The 27,995-nt window shown below is 33.3% G+C and overlaps 2 protein-coding genes across 2 annotated transcripts; both read left to right on the plus strand.

The window, feature by feature from the left end:
* The first annotated feature begins 758 nt into the window (after window positions 1-758).
* LOC134248148 (ubiquitin carboxyl-terminal hydrolase 40-like) lies at window positions 759-5,117 on the plus strand. The gene is made up of 4 exons (XM_062730558.1): window positions 759-1,093; window positions 1,377-1,441; window positions 2,807-2,865; window positions 5,054-5,117. Exons 1-4 carry the CDS (start codon window positions 901-903, stop codon window positions 5,115-5,117), a joined length of 381 nt encoding a protein of 126 aa, XP_062586542.1. The 5' UTR covers window positions 759-900.
* Window positions 5,118-6,255: 1,138 nt separating this feature from the next.
* Window positions 6,256-27,516, plus strand: LOC134248166 (ubiquitin carboxyl-terminal hydrolase 40-like; the record flags this gene model as incomplete). The annotated part of the gene is made up of 28 exons (XM_062730592.1): window positions 6,256-6,357; window positions 6,574-6,612; window positions 6,975-7,121; window positions 7,707-7,793; window positions 8,004-8,060; window positions 8,469-8,729; window positions 8,834-8,902; window positions 9,126-9,283; window positions 11,085-11,242; window positions 11,602-11,677; window positions 12,239-12,407; window positions 12,812-12,899; window positions 13,028-13,101; window positions 13,337-13,526; window positions 14,499-14,604; window positions 14,713-14,779; window positions 15,060-15,110; window positions 15,447-15,555; window positions 16,234-16,322; window positions 16,971-17,097; window positions 17,466-17,605; window positions 17,962-18,061; window positions 18,428-18,659; window positions 22,830-22,895; window positions 23,315-23,531; window positions 23,872-23,970; window positions 24,258-24,358; window positions 27,218-27,516. Coding segments are annotated over 28 exons (3,282 nt in total), but the record flags the coding sequence as incomplete, so codon positions are not given.
* Between the last annotated feature and the right edge of the window lie 479 nt (window positions 27,517-27,995).

The raw sequence follows: 27,995 nt of genomic DNA on the forward strand, positions 1-27,995 counted from the left end.
CAAAGAAAGGTCTTACATTCATTCACAATTAAAGAAAACCGCCGCTCGAAAGCCACAGTGGGGGTGGGATGTGGAGGGGGCTTTCGAAAAAAAAAGCAAAAGTACCTATAGTATAATTCCCTACTTAAAAAAATATCAGAAATTGAAATTTGATGCATAAAAAACTGTGATTTATTCAAAGCCAAGTGATTTAGGCTGTCGTCCTTCAAAAATGTGTCGCCCCTCCCCCTTTTGTGTCTATACATGTGTGTGTGAAAAAAAAATCTGTTTTGGTTATGTTTGTGTCCTTGAACTGAAACAATTAAGCCTTACGGATCTGCAAATTATTTACATTATCTTTCATCGAGGAAAAAAAAGTTGACTTATTATTTCTTTTTCTCATTCACTGTTGGGTGAGTCCGTGTAACACTTTAATTACAATTCAACTTTCTAAACTGATTAAATAGAGTTTAAGAATTTTAATACATTTGGTAAAATGTCTCAATTTCAAAACTCAAAATGATTTCGTATATTTTAGTTCAAAAATCTAAATTTCTACACACTTTTAAATTGCAATCCCCCCTTTTAAAAATGTAAAATAAATAAAATATTTCTTTGAAATTTTTTTCCGAGTCTGACATCTGCAGTTTGAACTAAATGTACCACTTTCTGATTCTCTGTAAGTGTGCATGACTTACTAAAATTTTATGGCAACTTACATCTTTCCGGATTAAAGTACCCTTTTTACTCAAATTTTATCATTTCCATTACCGGAAGTTATGAAACCCATGCAGGTTTGTTTCCCTTTCTGGTTTTCACAAGTTTCTGAGTTATCAAAGATTGCATTTTAGATAAATTAAGTTAAGATTGTGAGGCTAAAACAGATGCCACCAGTTGTGAGAGGTAAAACAGAGAGAGGATATGTTGGGTCTTGAAGGACTCTTCGCAGAAGAGGGGGAACAGTTCGAGTCGGCACTTCATCAGTCAAAACCCGGATTGCCTCAGCCACCATCAAAACGAGCAAAATGTGGATTGTGTGGCATCAGCAACCAAGGCGCCACGTGTTACCTAAATTCTCTGTTACAGACACTATTTTTTACAACCGAGTTCAGAGGTACTTGTCTTAGGAACATTCATACTTCTTTTCTAAAGTTTTTAGCAAACACAGAGTGATGCTGGTACTGATTTCATTTTGATCATGTTCTGACACATAAAAAGAAATAAGTAATTTCAATCTTATCATAAATATATAACACAAGCCAAAATAGTAAAATGGTGATTTACTTAATATGGTGAGAAATATGGCCTTTCTATTCTTCCTATATCAAGGATTCAAGTTGTCCAATACACAATTCTTCATTACTGAGTAATTGTGTGAACTCAAACTATATTTTCAGATGCATTGTTTAGCCTTGGTGAAAATGAGTTGGGTAGTCTTGCCAAAAGAAGTCCAGGTGTAAAGGTAAATTTCAAAAACAGTTTGCATGTGGAAAACAATTTTAATTTATTTTCACATCAAGTTCCTATGATTTTTATACCCCCAAATTAAAAATTTTCATTATTGACTGTAAATATAATTTCTGTTTAGTTCTAATGAATCAGTGTGTAATGAACACCATCAACAAATTAATCAAAACTCAAAAGAATTTTTGAACAGTGATGCTGGTACTTTTCAAAGATATGTCATATATCATGAAGGGAGTAATTGCATCATCAAAATATTGCAAGACTATATAGTAATTCATGTGTAATTACATTTAATTTGTTCATTATCTCTTCCTTTATCAAGCTGTCCAATATACAATGACTTTTATTTATTTATTTTCCAAACTTCGCATTGTATTTTATCTTGAAAGCATAGCTTTTAAGTTGCCTTAACATTTGCAAACCCCTTTATTAAAAATCATTAAAAATCTCTTAAAATTTGTTTAATTCAGTAGTTGATAAATCTTGTTTTATTACTGCTGAAATGTATGTGTATACAGCATGGGCACTTGCACCTGTTTCGCTGCTAATGACCAATGCATTGTGATATTTTAACTGTGATAGATTTTACAGGGTATGAAAAAGTCCAATTGCTACAAGTTATGCACAACCAGACACAAAACAGCTGGTCAGCTATCGATGTCATGCCAAAGATGTTGAAGAGATCTTTTTATTGCCAAATAATTAATTCATGCTGTGAATACAGACATATTTTACTGTTAATTTGTGGAGTTATTGTCCGTTTAAGAAATTACATGTCTGATATACCGAGTTCAATCAGCATGCAGTATGTAGTACATCAAAACTTTTTTTTCAGAAAAAAAATTAATCAAATTTTGAAGAGAAAGTAACAAAATTATGACTATGCAATGAGCCTAAAAATTTAAAAAGAAAAGATAGAATTTAAAAGTTAGCTGTGCATATTATGCAAGAAATGAAAAAAAGTCATTGTTTTGTAACTTTTGTAAATTATTTACTAATTAAAATCTTTCTTTCGTTTTTTTTTTTTTTTGTAGAATAAAACACTTGTTGAATTGGGGAAAAAATCGGATATTTTATCTTTATATTATTTTTACAGGATGCACCAAAAAAATATATTGCAATGTATTTAAGTTTTTAACAATGAAATAGTTCCCTTTTAAAATTTTAAAGATTTATAATGAGGGTCAAGCTAATTGCGCGCCAGAGTTTTTTCAAAACTTCTAACAAAATATATTGAGGGAGAAGACCAGTTTTAAAATTTATCCTGTTGGTCCCTGATTCATGTTTCTTTGAAATGCTTAATTTTTTTTATCTGTTTATCTTATTAACTACATTGCTTTAATAATTGCTTTGTTGACAGGTACGGGTGATACCTCTACATCTACAGAAGTTATTCGCTCGGCTTCTGATGTCAGACAGACAGAGTGTGTACCTCCAAACTTTAATAATTTTTGGACAAATGTTTCAGCTAGATTATACCAACAGTGTGTCAAGAAATGTAACTGATAGCTATTTTTGACCAATTGATTAAAGAAATGGATGAGAAAATGTGCCTTTTTTATCATCCTTTTTTTTTAAATAATATGTCATGTCAGCCCAGGTGTGCTAATTGTGTTGATATTTTTAAAAAAATTAATGAAATTTTACAGATATATGAATTTATCTTTAAATTACTTGTTTAAATAAAGATTTCAGTTTGAAAGGATATTAGAGGCAAGGTCTAAGGTAATTAAAAATGTTAAAGTATGTAAAAATTAATGATTAATATAATCTTTATAAAGACATTTTAATACATTTTATTTCAAAAGTTTAAAGATTGTTCTTTTTGCATAACAAAGTGCCCTTATTGATTCCTTGATTACCATGCCCTTTACATAAATAATTTAACACTAGTTATGTGATAGATGATATTTTCTTTATTTTATTATGTGAATTTTTTAATTATGTTAGTTATTTTCATATGCGTATTATATTTTATTTTTAGAATCGCGCAACGCCGAAGGCTCAAGTGAGCTTTTTGATCACGTGCACCGCAATAAAATATTACAACACTACTTGGTTTTTAATTTTGCTTATGTTCTAAAGTCTTTACATTATCGAGGGTATTTAATATTATTGGCCAGTTCTAATATCCAAACTTGCCACAAAGCATCCTTGGGTGAAGGGGATTCAAGTTTGTTGAATGAAGGGATAGACCATTCAAGGGGAGAGAGTTGGGAATTATGAAAATTTGGTGGCATATTTATAAAAATATTTACATCAGTACACTGTGATAAAGATGAAACCTGGGGTAACATCCTCAGGTAGTGTAGATTCTAAGTTTGTATCAAATCTACCCCTATATTTTCCCGATAATTCATCGTCTTTGATTTTTAATGTAATTATATAGATAAATGAGTTAAAAACTTTTCATTATGACAAGCTTAATTATCAAATTCTTTATATGGAATAAAGCATCAGTAATGCAGCAGTGTATATAGAGTGTAATTATTGTTTAATAGGAGAGTATATCAAGACCCATTATTTATGGGTGGCCAAAGTTTTACATAGAAACAATGGTATAAATTATTTTAAATCATGTAATTGTGTGTGCATATATTATTCATCATATAGATATGTGAACTATTCATTCTACTGTAATAGTTCTGATTCAATTTATTTTCTCATTTTCATGACCCGGAGTAAGGGGCATAACTCTTACTTTTCTTTTTACATGAAATATATGGGAAAATTCAGTATAACATGGTATAACATGTAATATTTTTATGATCTATTATTATAAAGTAAATCATATCTATATTTATGTATTATAAGCGCAATATATTTGTTTTCTAAATACTTATAATCTGTTATTAATATTTTCAGGGCTTGTTTGCTTGTTATATTGCATTCAACATATAATAAATTATATATAAATGTAGCCACAGGAGTTGTTACAAAAACAAAAAGTTATGCAATGTATACAATGAGAAAAAAAATTTATGGACTTTACTTATTATACTTGATTGGAAGCTTACAATAAAAGCTCTTTATTCTAGTTTGTGTGAGATCAAACTATAATTTCAGATGCATTGTTTAGCCTTGGTGAAAATGAGTTGGGTAGTCTTGCCAATAGAAGTGCAGGTGTAAAGGTAAATTTCAAAAAACAGTTTGCATTTGGAAAAAGATTTCAATTTAAACCACTTCAAGTTCCTTGGATGCTTGTACTGAGTTAAAGCCCTCAAGTATTGATAGAACATTAGAAGACTTAATATCATTTTCTATTTAGTTCTAATCAATCAGTTTGTAATGAACAACATCAACAATTTCATCAAACTGCTAAAGGAATTTAAACAGGAAGGCTGTCATAGCCTCAATATGCTTAAGTGAATTCTTTAAAAAGTTAAAATCATGAAAGAAGTGCATCATGAAAGCTTGTAAAATTTACAAGTTAGTGTATGGAACAGGTTACTTGTTAATTATCTTTCATATTCCTTTGAAATGCTTATCTTTTTTATCTGTTTATCTTATTAACTATAAGGAGTTTAATGATTAATGCTTTGTTGACTCATCAAGCAGCTGTATCATGGAGCTATAGTCAACAGAAGTTATTCTGTCACTTCCTAAAACAGAGTGTGTCCACTACAGAACTGACCGATAGTTTTGGTTGGACAAATAATGAGGTAATATAACCAACAGTGTGTCCACTAATGAAATGACTGATAGCTATTTCTTGACCAAAACAGCTGTAAAGAAATAGTAATCATTAAAATTGAACCTCAGAAAACAGCTGTTTTATCATAGTCAATATTTTTTTTAAGGTTAAATGTTGATCAGACCTCATAAAACAGATGTATCTGGAGCTATAGTTTTTTTTATTTGTGATTTTGCCTTTTGTAAAATATTCTTTTGAATGTCAGCTATATTACATTTAGCGGAAAATTCTATTGTCAGCATTTTTCATAAAACAACTGTATCACGGAGCTATAGTAAATGTCTTGGTACATACATTTATAACTAGCACATTCATCAAGCGCGTATCAAAACGGAGCTATACTTCAGGAAAATTGAATCTCATAAAACAGCTGTATCACGGAGCTAAATGTAATACATTTACAGTATCTGTCAACTCATAAAACAGCTGATATCATGGAGCTATAGTCAGTCAGGTCAAAATACCTTAAAACAGCTGTATCACGGAGCTATAGTAAATCAGGTGATTTCTTATTATTTGCCCATTCTCTTTTGTTTATACATGTTATATTATCAATATATCAATCAGGTAAAATTTATCATAAAACAGCTGTATAACATGTTTAAATTATAGTCTATTTATCAGGTAAAATCTGTCATTTCCTAAAACAGCTGTATCACAGAGCTATAGTCAGTCAGGTAAAATCTGTCACCTCGTAAAACAGCTGTATCACTGAGCTATAGTCAATCAGGTAAATTCTGTCACCTCATAAAACAGCTGTATCATGGAGCTATAGTCAATCAGGTAAAATCTGTCACCTCATAAAACAGCTGTATCACGGAGCTATAGTCAATCAGGTAAAATCTGTCACCTCATAAAACAGCTGTATCACGGAGCTATAGTCAATCAGGTAAAATCTGTCACCTCATAAAACAGCTGTATCACAGAGCTATAGTCAATCAGGTAAAATCTGTCACCTCATAAAACAGCTGTATCATGGAGCTATAGTCAATTAGGTACATACAGGTTAAATCTGTCACCTCATAAAACAGCTGTATCATGGAGCTATAGTCAATCAGGTAAAATCTGTCACCTCATAAAACAGCTGTATCATGGAGCTATAGTCAATCAGGTAAAATCTGTCACCTCATAAAACAGCTGTATCACGGAGCTATAGTCAATCAGGTAAAATCTGTCACCTCATAAAACAGCTGTATCACGGAGCTATAGTCAATCAGGTACATACAGTAACAAGTTAAAATATGTCACCTTTTCAAACAGCTGTTGGAGCTATCATTAATTTACTTTTATTGTCACCTCATCAAACAGGTATCTGGAGCTATAGTCCAGGTAAAATCTGTCCTCATAAAACAGCTGTATCAAGCTATAGTGTACCAGTATATTTTATAGATTGAAAGAAGGAATTTATAACAACACAATCCTTCATTTTTCAGATTGTTTGTTCAGTATGTGGGAAAATAAGTGAAAGAGAGGTAAAAAATTTCTTTTTACTTACTGGTATACTTATTCTTGACCATCTTTCTTGTAAGGTTTACCTGCTTTAAACTGAACCAGATAGCTAAAATTTAAAATTGAATGAATTTTACAAAATATTATTCACAAATTAATCCTTAGAAAAATTGAAAGTATATTTGTTTATGAGAGATGTATCTACATTGCTATTTTTAGAGTTAAGAATTAAGAAAAAATTTTATTTCTCAGATTGTTTTCATAAAATCAATGAACATTTAATGCTGGGTAATTACATAGATTGAGCTGCCCCTATTATATTGTTGAGTTTGTTTGTAGTTTATTGTAAGATTGATTGGGTGAATCGTGAAATGTGTTTAAACAGGAGGATTTTCTGGACCTGAGTATTTCTGTGAGTGGTACCGAGTCCTTAGAGGCAGGGTTACGGAGTTATTATTGTGAAACTGAAACTATGGAGGGGAAGAATCAGTACCGATGTGAAAATTGTAATAAACTGGTGGATGCCAAAAAGGTATGCACTGGTGTTTATCAAAGTAAACTTTTTTTGTTACTTTAAACCATTTTTAAATTACAAGATATCTATTTACATAATTTATGATAATGATCGAAGTTGAGATGGTAACTAGATTACATGGAGTATCTTCATGGCTCCAATTAATCTGTCCTGCTTCATAGAAATAAAATTGTATAGTACAAGAAGATTACTGTATACAGGGTTATTTTTTCCCCGCTTTATTTGCCCTTTTACACTTGCAAACAATTTTGCCCCATCTTAAATTCGCCCAATCACAGTTTTCTTTAAGAAAATATACTGTATTTTTTTAATTCACCCCATTTTAAATTTGCCCAATCAAGGTTAGGCGAAAGGGGGGGGGAATAAAATAGGGCAAAAATTTCCCTGTACATTTCTGTAATTTCTTGTTTTAAAATGATAGAGTTTTCTCCAATGCATTGTAAATTCAAATTTACTACAAAATAAACATTTTTGTGACTGTGACCTATTGTGGCTTTAATAGATTCTCAGCATTTGGAGGGAATTGTTGAATTATGTCTTAATAATGCTTTTTGAAAAATTCCACTCTTTTTCTGTACAAAGGGAGCCAAGCTCCGCTCACTGCCACAGATTCTGACCTTCTCCCTGCTGAGGTTTAGTTTTGATCTCATCAAAATGGACAGATTCAAGGTAAAAATATAGTCTTCCTCTGTCTTCTGTAAAATTATAGAACAATTTTAAGTTAATTAAATATTCTTAAATAAAATGAATGTGTGATTCTATGAATATATGCATCCAAGAAACATTATAGGAAAAAAGAATAATTTAATGGCAAAGAACATGTTGAATGATATGTCAAATTACTGTATAATTCTGTAATAATGGTAAATTATTTTGTAGGAGACCGGAAAATTTGTCTTCCCAACACAACTAGATATGTCTCCTTATGAAGAAAAGGTAATTTATGATAGCATACAAATACTGTATATTCGTTGCATGCAAAATTACATGTATACATGTACAAGTATTAGAATTTAATAGACAAATTTTTCTTTTAATTGTGCAAGTACAAGCAAAATAATGACCCTTAGTTTTATCTAGGAAAGTTTTGTCTCAAATAAATTAAGTAAAAACCTGGCAGGTGGTACACACCTTAAAATTAACAAATATTGATCTTCTTGTGAAGTTTTTCATGTAAGTTTTTATAATGATTTTTTTTTATCAGTGTGGTCTAATTAGTACATCATTATAAAGTCTTAGACTATTGTGAACAAAGGTGAATGTAAAATTTCTTTTTGAATAATTAGATACAGGTGTACTGAGTCTGTCTTGATAATTAAACATAGAATATTCATTTTTTTGCAGTCAGAAGGTAGAGATTTGTACGAGTTATTCTCTGTGGTTGTACATAAAGGAGGGGCCCATGGGGGACATTACACAGCCTACTTACGGGACGTGGACAATCTCGGGGTGTGGACGGCCCCAGAAGAAGGCAGCATTTCTGTCCTTGGGAGCCCGGAGTCGGGACAGCTCGATGTGATTGAGTGTGACTCACCTATTGAGCTTGTGCAGACCATACTGAGCCAAGCTCCTGACAAGTGTCTCAGTGTCGACAAGCTGGGAGCGGTAAGATTTATTTTTTGCTATTCATGTTGGAAATATGTATTTTGCAGTTTGATGATTAATATTAAATTCTTTTTTTTTTATCTTTTAACTGTGCTTGAATTTAGGAAATAACAAAGAAAACTGGAGTTTCGTGGAATAAGAGATTCAGAAAACAGTATGGCTCAATTACAAAGGTAATTTATCAAGGATGCACAATTCAAAGTGGCCACCAAGACTTCTATAAACAGAGCTTCACATTTGTCTGACGTATTTGTTCAGATTATTTGAATTGGTAGATGGACTTTTTGTTAGATTGTTCCTTGTAATGATATTAAGTTTATTTCTTTGTTTGACTTGTACATGTATACAAAAATATCCGGCATTGTGAGTGAAGTTCTTGAAATATTTTTTTTTCAGTTCATTATGAAGTATGATGATAAGTTCTTCTTTGATCCGTCCTCAAATTCCATTAGCCTGAAGCAATATACGTCCTCCAGTGTGATATCATCACAAAAGAAGGAGACAGATAGACCCAACACTGCCAACACAGAAGGAGACAACCCCAAAAAATCCAGGTATATATTTAGATGTACATGTACTTCTTTTTTTTGTCACTGAAATGGACACATAATTTGTATAACTTTTGTTTCATTGCAGGCAGTGAAAAAGTATGTGTTTTCAGGGTTCTTTTTTGGATAAATAAATTTAATCTCTTCCAAAAAAAAAAAAAAAAAAATCAAAAAACACTCAATAGGTTAAGTCAGGCACAGGCACCTGACGTTACTTATTTTTCTTTTAATAAAAAAAATATACACATATGAATAATAAACAAATACCCTGTATATTTGATTTTTGAAGTAGGTCATCAATTGTATGTATATAAACTCCGTCAGAATTAAATCCCTGCAACCATTTTCTTTCTGTAGCCAGTCTTTAAGGTTAAACTTACGGACACTGCAGCCAGGAAGGCGCATTACACTTGCAAATATTGAAAATAGGAAAGACCTACTGCTTCAAACAATTAAGAAATCGCAAAAAGGGGGCAGGTGGTACACACGACTTGAAAATTAGGGAAAGCCCTTTTTTTATTGGTCAATATATTTGTGCGATTTATTTTTTAACCGTGGAAAGTTAGTACTTATTCCAAAAACAATATTTCAGACAATAATACAACGTAATATACATGTAAAATTTCTTATTTCTCTCAAAATAATTTCGATATATCTTGATTAATAAAACGATTACATTTTGTATTTTTTTGATCATGCTAGCTGATCAATGAACATTTTGGTTGTACAAATTGAGTTGGTTGTAAGACCCTACTTACATGCACTAAATATAATTAATAACACTGTCATTATTGATGCCCTGAAGAAGCAGCATATCCGTGCAGAAGATTGACTTTATAAGTATGTACGCACGTGTGTGAGGGGGGGGGGGGTTCACACTAAAATTATCCCAGGGAATGTTGAGATCTGCAATTTTATGTATTGCAATAAAGTAGTGACATGGCGACATTTTTATTTTTTTCTTATTGACAGATTATAATATACATGTCGCAGGCTTATATGATTTCATTAATATCCTTTTTTTGTGATCCTTCTCCTTTTTCAATTAAGCATATGTCATGTATATATATACTTATATATAACTGGATGGTTTGCAGTCTATTGTTTTCAGAAAACGATTCAATTAACTCTAGATGATTTGTTATTGATTTTTTCAAAGTGGCCACCTCTCTTTTATCAAAATTGTTTCACATTTGTCAACGACCTGTTAGATTAATATAGTATACTTTACAGGTATTTTTATAAGAAGTGTTTTATTTTTCCCATTTTGCATTTTTTTCATTTCTATTGAAATATTCATTAAAATTTCAAAAATTATGACACCCCGCTTGTGAGTGAAGTTCACCACAAAACTGAAAAATACGGAATTCATTAGCATATTGATGATAAGTTCTTCTTTGATCCGATTTCAAATTCCATTAGTTGAAGCAGTAGGTCGAGTTTCCCCGAGGTGATTTTCAATATTTGCAAGTGTAATGCGCCTTCCTGCTGCACCGTAAGGAGACAACCCCAAAAAATCTACAGGTATATATGGTTGCAGGGAATTTATTTTTTTTTTGTCACTGAAATGGACACATAATTTGATGACCTACTTCAGGAAAAAAGATGGCGGTTTTCAGGGTTCTTTTTTATTATTAAATTGTATATTTTTTTATTAAAAGAAAAATAAGTAACGTCATGTGCCTGTGAAGTCAGGAAAGCATGAGTTGCTCATCAAATTTGTGTAAAGGAGAAACTCTTTTTTTTTTCTTTTTTTCAATTTTTCCATGTGTACCTTAGCCAGCTATATGTCCTTTGTTTTGTCCAGGCCCCCATCCCCTCCCCCTGCCCCGGGGTACTGCTGGTTCCACTTCAATGACAGCCACGTCCATCCCGTCCGAGAACAAGAACTCCAGAGCACGTTCTCGGGAAAGTCCAGCGCCTATATGTTGTTCTACAGACGAATCGTTGACCAGTCATGTAATGGTGAGATCTTGTCATTAGTTATTTTATATTAACTACTAGATGTTCTGTTAACTATTACTAGGGTAATTGAAATAGAAAGGCACAATGTATATGCTGGTGGATTTTCCTTTTGTATAATATTTGGCTGTGTATTCTTTTTAGCACCTTTGGAAGAATGCATTTTCAGCTAATTCTATTACAATGTTTAATGTCTTGAACCTTTACACGCAAATCAGAATATGAAGAAGTGTGCTAAGGCAAGTCTAAACTAACTTGTATTATAAATTAATTTCTGCCATATACTCGACATGCTGGATATTATACATTACAGCATATTAATGTTGATCTGTATGTTATTGTAATTTTCAAAATCATTACAGCTTCATCAATGAGTGCTGTACCAGCTTCTTTAGTTATGGAAGTAACAAAAGAAAATGAGGATCTACAGAAACAAAGGTAACATTGGGAGGGGAGGGGGAATGGGCTGATCAAAGATAATACAAATCTATTGAAAGCTTAACATGAATTTGTGTTTGTCATGATTTGATTTTAATCTGAATGGAAATATTTGTCTTGGATTTTTCAAACATCAAATTAAAGTGTTTGTCAAAGAATTTATTTTAAAATTTGAAGCTGTGATACTATATGAAGCTTTTTTCTATGTAGATTTTATTTTCTGTGTTGATGAGAAAAAACACACTTGAACTTACCTGTTACAAAATAACTTCAATTCTTTATTTTAAAAACAATGAAATGGAAAAAAATGGAAATGGAAATCGAATGAAATGAAATGGAAATAAAAAAAAATTCTCACAAAGATAAAAATGAGCAACAATGGTAGCTAAAATTAACAATCATTATGATAACTCATGTGCTGCTGCAGTAATATCATGAGGCTAGTTAAGAAAAAAACAACTCCATACAAGAATTCCATATGCATACTTAAGTCAACAGCAGAATGAAAGTAATGAAAATTGGGAAAAATGAGTGCTTATTTGTTTTCCTTGTTTTCCACAGGGAGGCCTATGAGATTGAACTGAACAAGATAAATCTCCGTCTCCACTTCTCGGCCTGGTTCATGGAGAGTAATGGGGCCCTCCAACCACAAGACCCCCAGTCTAACTACCTCCCCCTGGAACTAGATCGTCGACAGAGTCTGGCAGATCTCCTGATAGCAGTTATGGAGGTAAATAGGGGCAGGTAATGGATTCAATATTGATAGGTGGTGTCCAGAAAGTTTATGTGGTGGGGGAGTCATTTATAACAATATTGTAGTGGATTTTCAGATTTTTTTTTTGCCAAAATTTCAACTAAAAACCTTTGTAATACATGTGTATTTCAGTAAGAAAGGTTTAGCTTTATTATTAGTTTTTTCAAAATGTTGAATTTTCCAAAGATTTTTAAATGACTTTGGAATCTAAACACTTATATCTCTAATACCATGGGTATGGAAGTTTTAATTCCAATTCTTAAGGTATTTTATCCAGGATATATCTTGAGTTTTTTGTCCTTTTTAGTTCAAGATAAAGAGGTTTGACTGGATGTCATTCAAGGTACTATCAGTATATTATCATTAATGGCATGTTTTAGATAGGAGGAGAGTTGGTGCCAGAGAACTTTGTGATTCACACAATGAAAGAGCTACCCTCTGGATACCATCTCTACTCTAAACTTACAGGTAAAGTGGCACCCATTTGACTAATTCATCATTTGAATAAAATCTTTATTTATCTCTCAGATACTTTGTACACAGGAAATATGATCCTGGAATCTGTATTTTACGTATATGTCATTGTTAATTTTCAGGTTCAGACGATGTGACCATTCAAAGCCTGGGAGTGGGGGATGAAGCCTCACTGTTTGTCTGGGATGGGCGGACAGTAAGATAATCAAGTTACAGACGTGGAATGCTATATTTATGCTATCCTCTTATGACATTTTCCTTATTTTATTATTTTTTTTTTTTTGAATACATACTTATTTTTCATGATTGAATTATAACCAGTAAGAAAAATTAAGTCTTGAAATTTTTTTATTTCACTCTCTTATAAACCATTCATCTTACATGTAAATCAGGAAATAAACGATGTACCTAGGTAACGTTTTACTGTGCAGGTTGATGGAGTAACTGTGGCTGTAGGTGAAGAAACTGAACCCATCCTGCTAAATATAACTCCACCTGAGGGGGATTCCCTCTCCAGGGGGTTTCCCAAGAATATGCTACTGACTGATGTATTGGACATAGCCTGTGCTGAATATCTATTTTACCCGAGTTCTGTCACCATGCAGAGATTAGTTGGGAAAGGTGAGTACGCAAATTCTATATGTGAAAGGATCAAAGATTTAAAATAAAATAAAAGGTTGGTGGCGAAATCAAAAATATTGCCTCAGGCTCCATGGGTAAAAGAGCCCTTCTTGATTTAACTCGCTTTTCAAATTGAAACATTTGGAAGAAGTAATGCTGCATGTGAAATATCGTATAAGTGGAAATTTTAGCAAGACGCAAATTTAGTGATTTGTCCTTAAAATATAGTATTTTATTTCTAGCAAGAAGTAATTTTAGCGATTTTAAAATGCTCACTAATGAAGCTATTACAAATAATACGCAATTATTTTTTAGCGATATTCAATTTTAGCAATGTCAGCACCCTTGCTAATAATGCCAAAATTAAATCCTTGCTAAAAATTTCAATTACTGTAAACCAACTTTTATTCGCGACGACTTTATTTTGCGATTTACTGGGGTAAAACTAGTTCGACGATAAATTTTCGCGATCAAACCTTTTTTTAATCTGTTGTTAAAAGACACAGAGACTTGAAGGACTGGTTCACGGCGAGAAATATTCACGATGACGAGGCCCTTGCGAACTTCGCGAAAATTTCTTGCATGCGAATAAAAGTTGGTGTACAGTATACGGTACTTCCAGAAGAGCTTTCCTGAAAATATTCTGGTACTCAATGATAATATCTTTTTGGTAGCATAGTAGCAAATTGCTCCATAGGCACCTGTATCTCATCCTTGAGGAGGAAATACATGTATATATATGCCAGTATTTCATTGGCTAATGTGATTCTACCATGTGTACTGGAATCGTACTCTAGAGATTTGAGGGTTTTGTTTCCTACCATCAGAGTACAATTCAATGTTTCATGAATTTTCATGTACATGTAATGGCATTGACTAAAACAGATATTAAAAATGAAATACATATGAAGAAGTTAAAACATGTACCAGGGGTATTATGAGTAATGGCATTAATAAAATTTATAATTTCAGGAGAACAAAAGTTGCTAGCATTTACATCCGAGGAAATGTCCAAATCCATCGCTGAACTCAAGTTAACCAATGGATCAGAATTGTTTCTTATCCAGGAATCAGAACAGTAAGATTATCATTTAGTTTTACTGTCAGCTAGTCTTCAATTATTCTTTTTATGAATTTTTTAAATACTCAATGTATTGTTTATAAAGGGCTCCTCTTCCATTTTCAGAATTGCCCGTCCAACAAATATACCTGTCAATGTCAAATTTTCAGTTAGCGTAGAAAATAGGTGCCAGGTTAGTATAAGTTTTGACTGATCAGCCTGTAATTTTGTTGATGAGATGGGAAAAAATTGTCAGTTTTCATTTGTAGGACATACTACAGGCAATTTTTTATATATTCATATATAGATCATGAAAACTCAGAATACATATGAAATTAAAATGCTTTAATCAAGGATTTTTAATCAAAATGGATGGGATCTGACAACTGTAATTTCAATTTTATCCAGCCTAAACATGAATGACTTATTTTAGCATGTTCACTATAATCATATTTTACTCTGCTTTATCATAGGGAGGAGATGGGCCCAGAGAAAGTATTCAATTGCAAGCACTGCCCACAGATGTAAATTTCTTTATAATATCTATATCTGTATCTACTGTAAAGGCATAGCCTACAGATGTAAATTTCTATATCTTATATACATATTGTAACTCTACAATAGAAGCTTTGCCCACAAATGTAATTAAAATGTCCAAGTTATAATAGTTTTAAGATATTTGTGCCTTTGGTATAATAAAAGCATGAAGCAAAAATTTCTTTTTCCACCTGAAGCATATACTGCTTTGATCAATATTTAATCCAATTCATATTTTTTGTTACTACATGTATATGTACAAGTATTTATACTCTTGATTTCAGACTTAACTTTTATTTTTCCTGATTCTGTTCTATTTATAGTCTGTCTCCCTTCTGAAAGCATTGGCTGTGTCAAAGTTCATGCTCCATGAGATTCAAGATGGGGGTAGACTGCGTGTAGAACATGAGACCCTTGGACTCAAATCACCATGTAAAAATCTCTGTCTATAGATTTATTGTCATTTGATCTGACTTTTTCGTGTATTCACTTTTCATCCTTTTCTTTATCTTTTGACAAAACTTGATTATAAAGAAAGTGTAGTAACTGTTAATTTTCGTTTTGTTTCCTCAGAGTTATCCCCGTGGGGATCCGGGTTAGAATAGGTCCTCAGTACCCCCTTGCTTGTCGTAAAAGGCGACTAAATGGGGCGGTCCTTCGGATGAGACCGTATAAACCGAGGCCCCGTGTCACAGCAGGTGTGGTAGATAAAGATCCCTCCCTGCTCAAAGGCTGTAAGTGCCTAGCATAGGCCTAAATTTGCAGCCCTTCACTGGCAATGGTGACGTCTCCATATCAGTGAAATATTCTGGAGAGGGACGTTAAACAGTAAACAATCAATCAATCAATCCTGAGAGTTATGTCCTCCATGAAATGTAAAATAAAAAATCCATATGAAGAACAACTCTTAACATTCCTTCAACTGCAAAATTCAAATTCCTCAAACCAGGAAAAATTTATCCCACAAAAATAAGTGATTTTCAAAGTAGATGGTAAATTTGTTGTGAAGACTGATAAATTATGAACTTGAATCATCTTTTCTATCATGACCTAGTTAAGTGTTCATTAATAATTTAAATACAAATTAATTGTTTATAAATTCTTTTGCAGTATGTGAAGAGTTAACTTTGTCAGAAGCAGGAATAAGTAAAGACTCCAAACTTGTCCTAGAACCGGGGCAGGCCCCAAAGTCTAACCAGGTGAGCTATGAAGGCCTGTGGACACTCCCATCTTTGTTACAACCAGTAGACTTTAGCTCTTTGAAAAACTGTACTTTTTTCTGTGAGAGATTTATTTATGTTATGTACACATCATATTTTTTTCCGCAGTAAATAAAATGTATATATAGCATGCTTTAAGTGTATTTAAGACATTCAATGGCTATCAAAAAAGCCAGCTTAGTGTTTAAAATTAAATGGAATTGTGGTTTTGAGGCATTATGACCCATGTAAAAACTTCACAATGCTATAATATTTTTTCTTTCTGTTTTATCAGATTTTTGTGTAATTTTGTTTTCATAAACTTTAATTTTAATTTTGTTCACATCTTAGATAACTTCTGTAAATCTGGAAATTTTTACGTTGATTTTATTTTGCAAATTCGGGTCAAAATGCTGTCGATTATATTTTTACATTTCAAAATTTTGCGAATGACCACTGCTTTGTTTACATTTTCTTATTGGTGATTTATTTTTAAGAAAAATTTTTTTCCGAATGCAATGACCTCGCAAATATGCTAAAAATTTATCTACAGCAAAAATTTCCAGATTTACAGTATCAACATTACAACCTATGGCTCAGATTTATCAGATTTGTATGTAATAATGCCTGCTTTAATTTTGTCCGTAGATAACTATCAACATCACAACCGATGGCTCGGAGCTAGGACTGACAGACACGGTAGAAATGTTGGTCAACAGAAATCAGACCGTAGAAGATTGTTTGACCTGTGTGTTAAACAGACTGAAGGTGGAAGGTAATATTTTGTTTGATTTTGAGTTTATTCGCACTGTGACATTATTTTACTTCACAACTTTAATGTGAATAATGATGAACAAAGCATGAGAGTGGAGAAAACTTGTTCCAGTATTGTAAATTCTAAAGTATACACGAGGAATTTGTTGCTGTTTATTTTTGTGAACCAACACTAACAAAATGAAATTGCGAAAAAAAATTAAAGCTGAAAAACAAAAGTCTTCCCTTGTGAATTCATATTCTGACTATTTGATATCTGCATATCATTTCTAGATATCAAGTTCTACTCACATTAAATAGGAATGTACTGTAATGCAAGTTACCTAAAATAGATGAATGCTTCTAAATGTATGTCATATTTTCCTTCAGACCAGAGCTGGCACCTGCGTAAAACAAATTGGTGTGGGGAGGCAGCAGACATACTGAACGACCCGGAGTCAACATTAGAACACAGTCTGGTGAGAGATGGTGATTTGTTGATCCTGGAGAAGGGGAGGTTACCACCAAAGGTAGGAGGACCAGTTTAATTGTTCAAAGGTCATAGTTAAAGCCAAAAAATAAGACTAGTTTTTCATGTCAACAAATTATGAATTGATAATATGATTTATGTCTCATCTGAGAATTTTTCAACCAAAGATGTCTTGATATATCAGATGGAGTATGGGAACAGTTTCCAATGACAAAAAAAATACAAAAATCCGTATCAAATTCTTTCAAAAAATAGCAACGAGAGATTTATTTGATGGACGGGGTAAGTTGATATGACAGAAAGATATCCTCAAGCTTATACTTTTCAGGGTTTAGGTACAATCTTTCCTTGGGGAATTTAAAGTAGAACTGATTTAAGACTGATCATTTTTATTAGGGGTTTATCTGTCCAGAGATCTGGCTGTATCCAATGTTACACACTGTACAACAGAGCAGCAAGGGTGGATTTCTCTCATGGCTGTCCACAGGAATTCAGAGTAAGCACATCTTCACAGTTGTATTGGCTCTCCATAAGAATATGTAAAGTATAAATCCATAAAACTGAGAACATTAAAAGTTAGTACATGTAAAATGACTTCAGTGGAAATGTTAAAAGGTGATTGAACAAAGTATGATGTGGAATTTTAAAGATGTTTAAAACTAATGATGATTTGCTTGCAATATTGCACATGTGGTGCATGCTCTCTGATTTAGCTGCTCTGAGGCAGTTAGTGAGAGACAATATGTGCAGTGGGCCATCTGAAGTTTCTTATTCATCAAAGAAAAGTCCTTATTTTATATCTGCATGTATACAATGGATGTTAGATTTCACTTCAATCCTTTATTGTTTTTTCACCACACAGATCTTTGGAATACTTCCACAGGGGAAGTTACTCCTGATAAAGAAAAAGGAGCTCTCCATATAGGGGAGGTACAGGTGTCCTTGGACTCTACATTGGATGACCTTAAGCAGCAGGTCATGACCTTGCCAACTATTGCTGAACTTGGGGTGCCTATGGTGGAGTTTTTAAGGATCAGGGTCGTAGAAGATGGACTGCTAACTACGGTGCTTAAGGGGTCATCTCAAACATTGAGGTAAAAAAAAAAAATTAGTAAAGTGGCATGTTAAATTAATGTTGAATTATTGATTTTTTTAAACTATTAATTAAGATAAATGTTTCTTTCTTTAATGCTATGCTGTTTGAGGATGTTAACTTTATAATTCAGTTTAACAATTGAATGATTGTAATACTTTTGTCTTGCAAAGCATTTTAAATGTGCTTTAAAATTCAGAATATATCTTCCTGATTGCACTATGTACTTGTAAATATCTATAGAGATTAAAAGTGAAATGTTGCTCATCAAGTTTAAAAATAGCATCAAATATTTTAATCAGACCTGTGATGATTTGCTTGCATATTGCACATGTGGTGCAAAACCCTCTGAAGACTGCTTTTGGCAGTTAATGAGAGACATTATGTGCAGCGGGCCATCTGAGGTGTACAGTCCTAAATTTCACATAGGACTGTTCCATATTTTACAAAGGACTGTCCAAGATTTCACATAGGACTGTACCTTATTATGTTCCCCAAACGAAGTTGGGGAACATATTGTTTTTACTCTGTTTCTTATTATTATTAGGGTCTTCCGTCTTCAGCGGAAGACCCTTCTATTATTCTATTGTTTCTTTTTCACTTTTATTATTATTCTTGCCTTTTCTTCTTACAATTTTTGTGCAGAAGATTTCTCAGAGATGGCTCGATCGATTTACTTGAAATTTTCAGAGAAGATGTATCTTTATCTAAACCTTATACGTTTTCTTCGTTTTTTTGAAATTCACTTCCGGTCGGAAGTTATCGCCCTTTGATCCAAATTTAGAGGACCTCCTTGTCTGTGATGGAACTCAAAAACGACTCAAGCTAGAAAGCTGAAATTTTCAGGGATGATAGAGGACATGTTGCCATGTTGCACCTGGGTCAGGATATTTCCCGGAAGTGCCTAGTATGGAAGCTCGATAGGGGTCAAAATTTAGGACACGATTCATGACTGATTTTTAAGACATTTTGCATCATATCTTTAAAAGTGTAATTATTTTGTTAAAACATACTGCGCAATATTTGTGCAGAATGACAAGATCTTCAAAATGATATCAAGAAAAAAGTGCTGACTCATCACATTAGGGGCCAAAAGGGCTACAAATTTTTTTTTCGATAACTCTTTAACAGTCAATATTTTGTTATACATTACTGAGGCAAAAATGTTTATCTCAACATTTAACAAGAATATATTATAATTTTAATGTTGTATAATACATGATTAGGGGCCAAAAGGGGCCAGAATGCTAAATCAATTACGCTTTATATCTCGAAAGTGGGAAATATTTTGACAAGTAATATTGAACAAAAGATGTTCAAAATCATGTTCTGAATAATATGCAACCTTTCATTTTTCGCTAAAAGTCCCCATTAGGGAGTTGAAGGGTTGGCCCCTAAATATTTCTTTTGCAAATAACTCGAAAACGAAAAAGAATCTCTGAATAGTTATTGAACAAAAAGTGTTCAAAATCCTAAGAGCTCCAAGATGAAATCAAGAAAAAGGGGCTGGGCACTCAAATTAGGGGCCAAAAATGGCTTAAAGTCTTTTTCCGATAACTCTTTAACTGTCAATATTTTGTTATACATTACTGAAGCAAAAATGTTTAACTCAACATTTTACAACTATATATTATAATTTTAATGTCGTAAAATACATGATTAGGGGCCAAAAGGGGCCAGAATGCTAAATCTTTGACGCTTTATATCTCAAAAGTGAGAAATACTTTGACAAGTGATATTGAGCAAAAGATGTTCAAAATCATGTTCTGGACAATATGCAACCTTTCATTTTTCGTTAAACGTCCCCATTAGGGAGTTAAAGGGCTGGTCCCTAAATATTTCTTTTCCGAATAACTCGAAAACGAAAAAGAATCTCTGAATAGTTGTTGAACAAAAAGTGTTCAAAATCCTAAGAGCTCCAAGATGAAATCCAGAAAAAGGGGCTGGGCACTCAAATTAGGGGCCAAAAGGGGCTTAAAGTCTTTTTTCGATAACTCTTTTACAGTCAATATTTTGTTATACATTACTGAAGCTAAAATGTTTAACTCAACAATCTACAACTGTATATTATGATTTTAATGTCGTATCTTATATAATTAGGGGCCACAAGGGGCCAGAATGCTAAATCTTTGACGCTTTATATCTTGAAAGTGAGAAATATTTAGACAAGTAATATTGAAAAAAAGATGTTCAAAATCATGTTCTGAACAATATGCAACCTTTCATTTTTCGCTAAACGTCCCCAGTAGGGAGTTGAAGGGTTGGCCCCTAAATATTTCTTTTGCGAATAACTCGAAAACAAAAATGAATCTCTGAATAGTTGTTGAACAAAAAGTGTTCATTATCCTGAGAGTTTTAAAATGATATGAAGAAAGAAGGGCTGATCCTTAATTTTAAGGGCCGTGAGGTGCCAAAAGTCGATTTTAGAAGTCTTTATTGTTCGATGTCTTTTTACAGATTATGAAAAAAAATCATTATTTTAGAATGAAAATCTCAATCAAAATCTAATCTCATCTCATCAAGAATCGAACGGAAGACCCACTCGTTGCTCGCAACGAGATCGTATCTAGTTATTATTCCTATTATTTTTCTTCTTCCTGGGAAAATTTTGTCCACGAGTGATCTTGTAAACTACACGTCCGACTTAGGTGAAACCTTTTTAGGGTCAGTAGGCATGTTATGTAGAGTTGCCAAACAAAGGTCATTTTGCGCGCACGTGCTTGCAAGAGCGCGCATGTGCAACAGGTGAAATTACCAATATAATGGATATTGCCGTAACTTTTCTATTTTTTGATGAAATTTTTTGAAACTCATAATATAAGGATACATTAGTAGTATAGACAAGATAGCATGGTCAAAATAGCAAGATCTCACGCGCATGCACGTGCGCTTTGCTCTGATTGGCTGAAACTAAAATCTCAATAACTTTCTTGTTTCTTGTCATAATCCTTTGAAATTTTGAACATAGTCCTACATTATGAAGATCTACTGCATGATATATAAGAATTTTCATGAAAGCATGCGCATGTGCACGTGCTGCAAGCTGATTGGCTCAAACTTTAAATGGCAATATCTCCTTTGTTTTTGGATGAAATTCTTTGAAATTTAAAATATAGTCATGCATTAGGATATCCTACAAAATGATATAGAAAAAAAATCATGAAATCACGCGCATGCACGTGTGCTGCAATCTGATTGGCTGAAACTTTAAATGGCTATTTCTCCTTTGTTTTAAGACGAAATTCTTTGAAATTTAAAATATAGTCATGCATTAGGATATCCTACAAAACGATATTAAAAAAAATCATGAAATTACGCGCATGCACGTGTGCTGCAATCTGATTGGCTGAAACTTTAAATGGCTACAACTCCCTTGTTTTTCAACCAAAGAGGATGGGATTTAGAACATAGATAGATGTAAGGGACTCCTACAAGAAGGTATGATCATCATGCACGTGCACGCACGTGCGTGCATTTGAAACGAGTGTATTTAAAAATACTCTTGAATGAGTGATTTTAAATACTTTTGGACTGAATGCTTTAATATATAGTATATTAAAATATGTAAATAGTGTAGACAAGATGATATGGTCATAACGCACATGCATTCACATGCGCTTGGGTGCAATGCTAAAAATTGAATATAATTGGTATCCTTCTGGGAAAACATTGTTAAAGTCAAAAATGCACAGAGTTTGTCTTATTTTATGAAGCTTACAGGGAATATGGCACCGAAAGGGAGTTGGGGAGCGTTTGGGGAACATCTGTAACGGTTCCCGTTACAATTAGCACTAGTTTCGTATAAGACTGTACCTCATTTCACATAGGACTGTCTCAAGTTTCACATAGGACTGTCCCACATTTCACAAAGAACTTGGCCACATTTCACATAGGACTGTCCCACATTTCACAAAGGACTGTCCACATTTCACATAGGACTATACCTCATTTTATATAGGACTGTACCTCATTTCACATAGGACTGTCCCATTTTTCACATCAAACTGTCCCATATCTCACATTGGACTGTCCCACATTTCACAAAGGACTGTCCCACATTTTACATAGGACTGTCCCAAATTTTACAAATGAACTCTTTTTAAATTTAAGGGAAGGTCATATTTGTGAAGCTTAGCTTGGGATTTTAGAATATTAAATCTATGCCTTGTAGAAAACTGCGATTACAGTCCTGTAGGAAGTTAGGTGTTCAGGTGCTGCCTCAAGAAGAAGACCTAAGGTAAGACATTGTGTCAGAGATATAATATGTGTTAATATTATTGATGTCCTATAATGAAGATTCCATTATGCAATCTTATAAATGTATTCAGTAAAACACAGTTATAAGGAACTTGTTTATAATAAATTGACGCTTACAGCAAAGTGATTTTAATTCCCAATGACTTTACTATATATTGTTAGCAAGACAGATATAACGAATTACGCTTATAATGAGGAAAAATTGTCCATCCTTGGCACTTTGTTATAAGCATGTTTTACTCTGTATTGTATTCACCTAAATAGACAGATTCTGGAGAAAATTATTCAATGATAATATGTGTACATCTATTTCCAGTGCCAACCACATTGTTTTAGAAATTCGACAGAGAATTCTGGAGACAAAAACCTCAATGATAATATGTGTACATCTATTTCCAGTGCCAATCACATTGTTTTAGAAATTCGACAGAGAATTCCAGAGACGAAAACCTACGCTGCCGGACAGGAAGTGGTGTGGAATGTATCCCAGGGGGCCACAGCACACAGCCTTAAGCAGACAATAGCTGACCTGCTCCTTATTCCTGTGGAGCACATTTTAGTGGCGAAACATTTTCCTAAGAAGCATGAATGGCTCATCATCAAGGAAAATCAGAAGGTGACTCTTAAAAATCTTTGTCTTTTCAATGAATTGAAAACTCAATGCAAAATGAACTGCTATTTTAAGCATCAAAAATTAATTCTGCTTATAACTTTCTAATTTACATATTAAATAACATTTTTAATCTTTTCATAAGTAAAGTAGAAAGATATTTTTTTATGCTAGCAAATTTTAAACAGATTGAATAATTTTGCAAAATTTTTACAAACAAGTTAAGTTTTTGGTCTTTATCAGAAGTTCTTTTGTAAAATGGGCATCTGGACTGGTCTGTAAGTTCACAGATCCACCAAGAAGATTTGATGGGTTTTAAAAAGTTTTACCTGTTTTTTTTTTTTAGAAATCTCCTGGGAAAGGAGGGAGGAAAAAGACTCCACAAAAATCTAACTTAAGGCAGCCCCCTTATTACATCCAAGATGGGGATGTTTTAGGGGTGAAGGTAAGCTTCTATATACTGTATAATGTTGCAGATTCAGTAGGATAGATCTGAGCTTACATGTAACTTAGAATAACTTCAAAATTATTATATTAAATTGAGAGTGAAATGTTTATTTAGACGTCTTATATAAGTGAATAGTGTACAGTTAATCTGAGCATGTATTTTTATCAGAAAAGTACAAATTTCAATTCTTTAATTTCACTGAAGCCAAAAAATCCTTTTAAATTTACTAACAATACAAATATATGAGTATGAAAACATAGCCTTTGTTTTCCTTTATGATACAGAATTTACAATTTGACCCACTCCAACCTGAAAATTTTTGTACCGAGGAAGATGAACGAGGACAAGAGGAGTTACAGAGAATTGCTGAGGACAAAAAGAAAGAGTGGGTACCTTTTATTGCTTGGTGCTGAAGAAAAATATGCATACAAAAAAACTCTAGATAACTTAATATTCGGGACACCATATTTTCTAAAACAAGAGGCCCACGGGCCTTATAGGTCACCTGAGTATTGTGTAACAACTTTCAAACAATTAAATTTGGTTTGTGTTTTAAACCAGAGGCCATGAAATTCAATTCACAATCTACAATTTTGAAAGAGGCACCATTGCTTATCATAATTATTAACTTAGCTTACTCTATTTACTTAATACCCAGAGGTAGATCAGAGTAACAAAAAGAAAATGCACTTCCATTTTATACCCAGTTGTGTACCTCACCCTAAAGGAACCACTGATCCATGGGCCACATACCAGTATTTCAAAATTTTGAAAATGTTGTCATAAAATGGTTGATTAATACCAAAGAGCAGATTTCAAAGCATTCATTTATTTTCAGACTATGTAACCCCCCCCTCCCTCTGACTCTGGGGGCATAAAAAACCACTGTGCTAGATACACCATTCTTCATCATAAATGTATGTATACTTGGATCATTGGCACAAAACCCAGAAGCAAAGGAAAACCCAGGAGCAAAGGAAAATATTTTCAAAGAATTAATGTATTTTTACTATATAATCAATAGAGCCCCGCCATAACACCAGAACACCTAACCCTGGGGCAAAAAAATTCACAATTTTGGAAGAGGCACTGTTGCTCATCATAACTATGTGCTTAGTTAGTTTATTTAATACCCAGAAGCAGAGAAGAAAATTTTCAAAGAATAAATGTATTTTTACTATATAATCAATAGAGCCCCGCCCTAACACCAGAAACCCTAACCCTGGGGCCAAAAAAATTCACAAATCTGGAAGAGGCACTCTTGCTCATCATAACTATGTGCTTAGTTGGTTTATTTAATACCCAGGAGCAGAGAAGAAGATTTTCAAAGAAATAATGCATTTTTACTATATAATCTATAGAGCCCCGCCCTAACACCAGAACCCCTGACCCTGGGGCCATAAAATTCACAAATCTGAAAGAGATACTCTTGCTCATCATTACTATTTGCTTAGTTAGTTTATTTAATATCCAGGAGCAGAGAAGAAGATTTTCAAAGAAATAATTCATTTTCACTATATAATCTATAGAGCCCCACCCTAACACCAGAACCCCTGACCCTTGGGCCATAAAATTCACAAATCTGGAAGAGATAGACTTGCTCACCATAACTATGTGCTTAGTTAGTTTATTTAATACCCAGGAGCAGAGAAGAAGATTTTCAAAGAAATAATACATTTTCACTATATAATCTATAGAGCCCCGCCCTAACACCAGAACCCCTAACCCTGGGGCCATAAAATTCACAAATCTGAAAGAGGCACTCTTGCTCATCATAACTTTGTGCTTAGTTAGTTTATTTAATACCCAGGAGCAGAGAAGAAGATTTTCAAAGAAATAATGCATTTTCACTAGTATATAATCTATAGAGCCCCACCCTAACACCAGAACCCCTGACCCTGGGGCCATAAAATTCACAAATCTGGAAGAGATACTCTTGTTCACCTTAACTATGTGCTTAGTTAGTTTATTTAATACCCAGAAGCAGAGAAGAAGATTTTCAAAGAAATAATGCATTTTCACTATATAATCTATAGAGCCCCGCCCTTACACCAGAACCCCTAACCCTGGGGCCATAAAATTCACAAACCTGGAAGAGGCACTCTTGCTCATCATAACCATGTGCTAAGTTAGTTTATTTAATACCCAGGAGCAGAGAAGAAGATTTTCAAAGAAATAATGCATTTTCACTATATAATCTATAGAGCCCCACCCTAACACCAGAACCCCTGACCCTGGGGCCATAAAATTCACAAATCTGGAAGAGATACTCTTGTTCACCTTAACTATGTGCTTAGTTAGTTTATTTAATACCCAGAAGCAGAGAAGAAGATTTTCAAAGAAATAATGCATTTTCACTATATAATCTATAGAGCCCCGCCCTTACACCAGAACCCCTAACCCTGGGGCCATAAAATTCACAAATCTGGAAGAGGCACTCTTGCTCATCATAACCATGTGCTAAGTTAGTTTATTTAATACCCAGGAGCAGAGAAGAAGATTTTCAAAGAAATAATGCATTTTCACTATATAATCTATTGAGCCCCGCCCTAGCACTAGAACCCCTGACCCTTGGGCCATGAATTTCACAATTTTGGTAGAGGACTCAATGCTCATTACATTCATGCCAACAGTTTGCCTGCTTGATGTCCAGAAGTAAAGAAGAAGATTTTTAAAGATTGCAATAATTTTAGTGGTTTTGGCCCCACCCCTCAGGCCCCAGGGGGGCGGGGACCATGAAATTCACAATTTTTGTTCCCCTCCATCCATAGATACTGTATACCAAATTTGGTTGAAATTGGTTCAGTGATTTCAGAGAAGAAGCTGAAAATGTTCAAATGTTAACACACGACACACGACGCACGACACACGACGCACGACGACGGACGAAAACGGATAGCAATAGGTCACCTGAGTTACTCAGGTGACCTAATTATTATGTGGTACATGTATTTATAAGCAAACAACAAATTTTGGTTATTGCTCTATGCAAGAAAAATATATGCCAGAATAATTTTTTTGTGAGAAGATTGTCATGTGTAATAGGAAATTAAGTTCTTACAAACAAATTATATTATTAATTTAAATGTAATACATGTACATGCACAGCATACCACAGATGCTAGTATTATGCTGTGCATGCAAGTTAAGTACTCCCAAATATAGTAATTAAATCCAGGTAATTAGACATTGAAGTTTTGTGTTCATTTTGTGTTTGAATTTCTGTGTTTTATTCTTTTTACAGAAGAGAAGAAAAGAAGAACCGAAAAACGGGGGACTTTGATTTTAGCGAAAAGAAAAAACGTCCAGAGGCCACACTAAGTATAAAAGTGGATGACTTTACATGACAGTGACTGTTCTTAGATTTTTTTTTCTGTTGATGGTTACTTGTACGACTGTTATTGGATTGATGTTATGTATGATTTTAATGTTGAAAGCAAAAATATTGCTGCCAGTTAGTGAATCCAAGGTCTTTCATTTCAAATGATACATGTATCTGAAGTCAGTATCGAAAATGTGATTAAAATTCAGATTTTGAAAATATTTTGTCTTCAGGCATTTTGATTTTGATGTAGTATGTAAAGGAGGAATGAGTAAAAATTGAAAATTCATTAATATTTATTATTTATGGCTTGACCAGGAATCGAACCCTTGGACGGTTGGACCCCTGCATTACTAGTCAGGTGCTCTAACCATTGAGCTATGCAGGCTGATGTCCTCAGTCCAGTCTAAATTCTTTCAATGAAAAAATAAAAGTACATGTTGTAAAACATATCAGAATAGAACTGTTAAGTGATTTATAGGTGATTCAAGAATATGGCATACTTAGCAAAGATGTCAGACTTGGCAATTTGCTATTTCATGTAATAGGAAATGAAAATGCATTAACTGGATGCTTAAGTATGGTATTGCCAGTAAACTTCTGAATCAGAAAACAAAATGTACTGCAAATCTGTACTATGTTTTTTTTAAAGCACATTGTTATGAATCACTTGTACTTTACATGTAGCTAAACAGAGCTT

This window comes from Saccostrea cucullata, unplaced genomic scaffold (genome assembly GCF_032062105.1).
Source record: "Saccostrea cucullata isolate Sc308-1 unplaced genomic scaffold, CSIRO_AGI_Scuc_v1 ctg1130, whole genome shotgun sequence".
Lineage (NCBI taxonomy): Eukaryota > Metazoa > Mollusca > Bivalvia > Ostreida > Ostreidae > Saccostrea > Saccostrea cuccullata.

What these genes read in the sequence shown, in the direction of transcription:
- LOC134248148 (XM_062730558.1), top strand. Translation starts at nt 901, where the DNA reads ATGTTGGGTCTTGAAGGACTCTTCGCAGAAGAGGGGGAACAGTTCGAG. An exon ending in TTTTACAACCGAGTTCAGAG is followed by an intron (nt 1,094 to 1,376) that starts GTACTTGTCTTA and finishes CTATATTTTCAG; the next exon opens with ATGCATTGTTTAGCCTTGGT. An exon ending in CGGCTTCTGATGTCAGACAG is followed by an intron (nt 2,866 to 5,053) that starts ACAGAGTGTGTA and finishes TCACTTCCTAAA; the next exon opens with ACAGAGTGTGTCCACTACAG.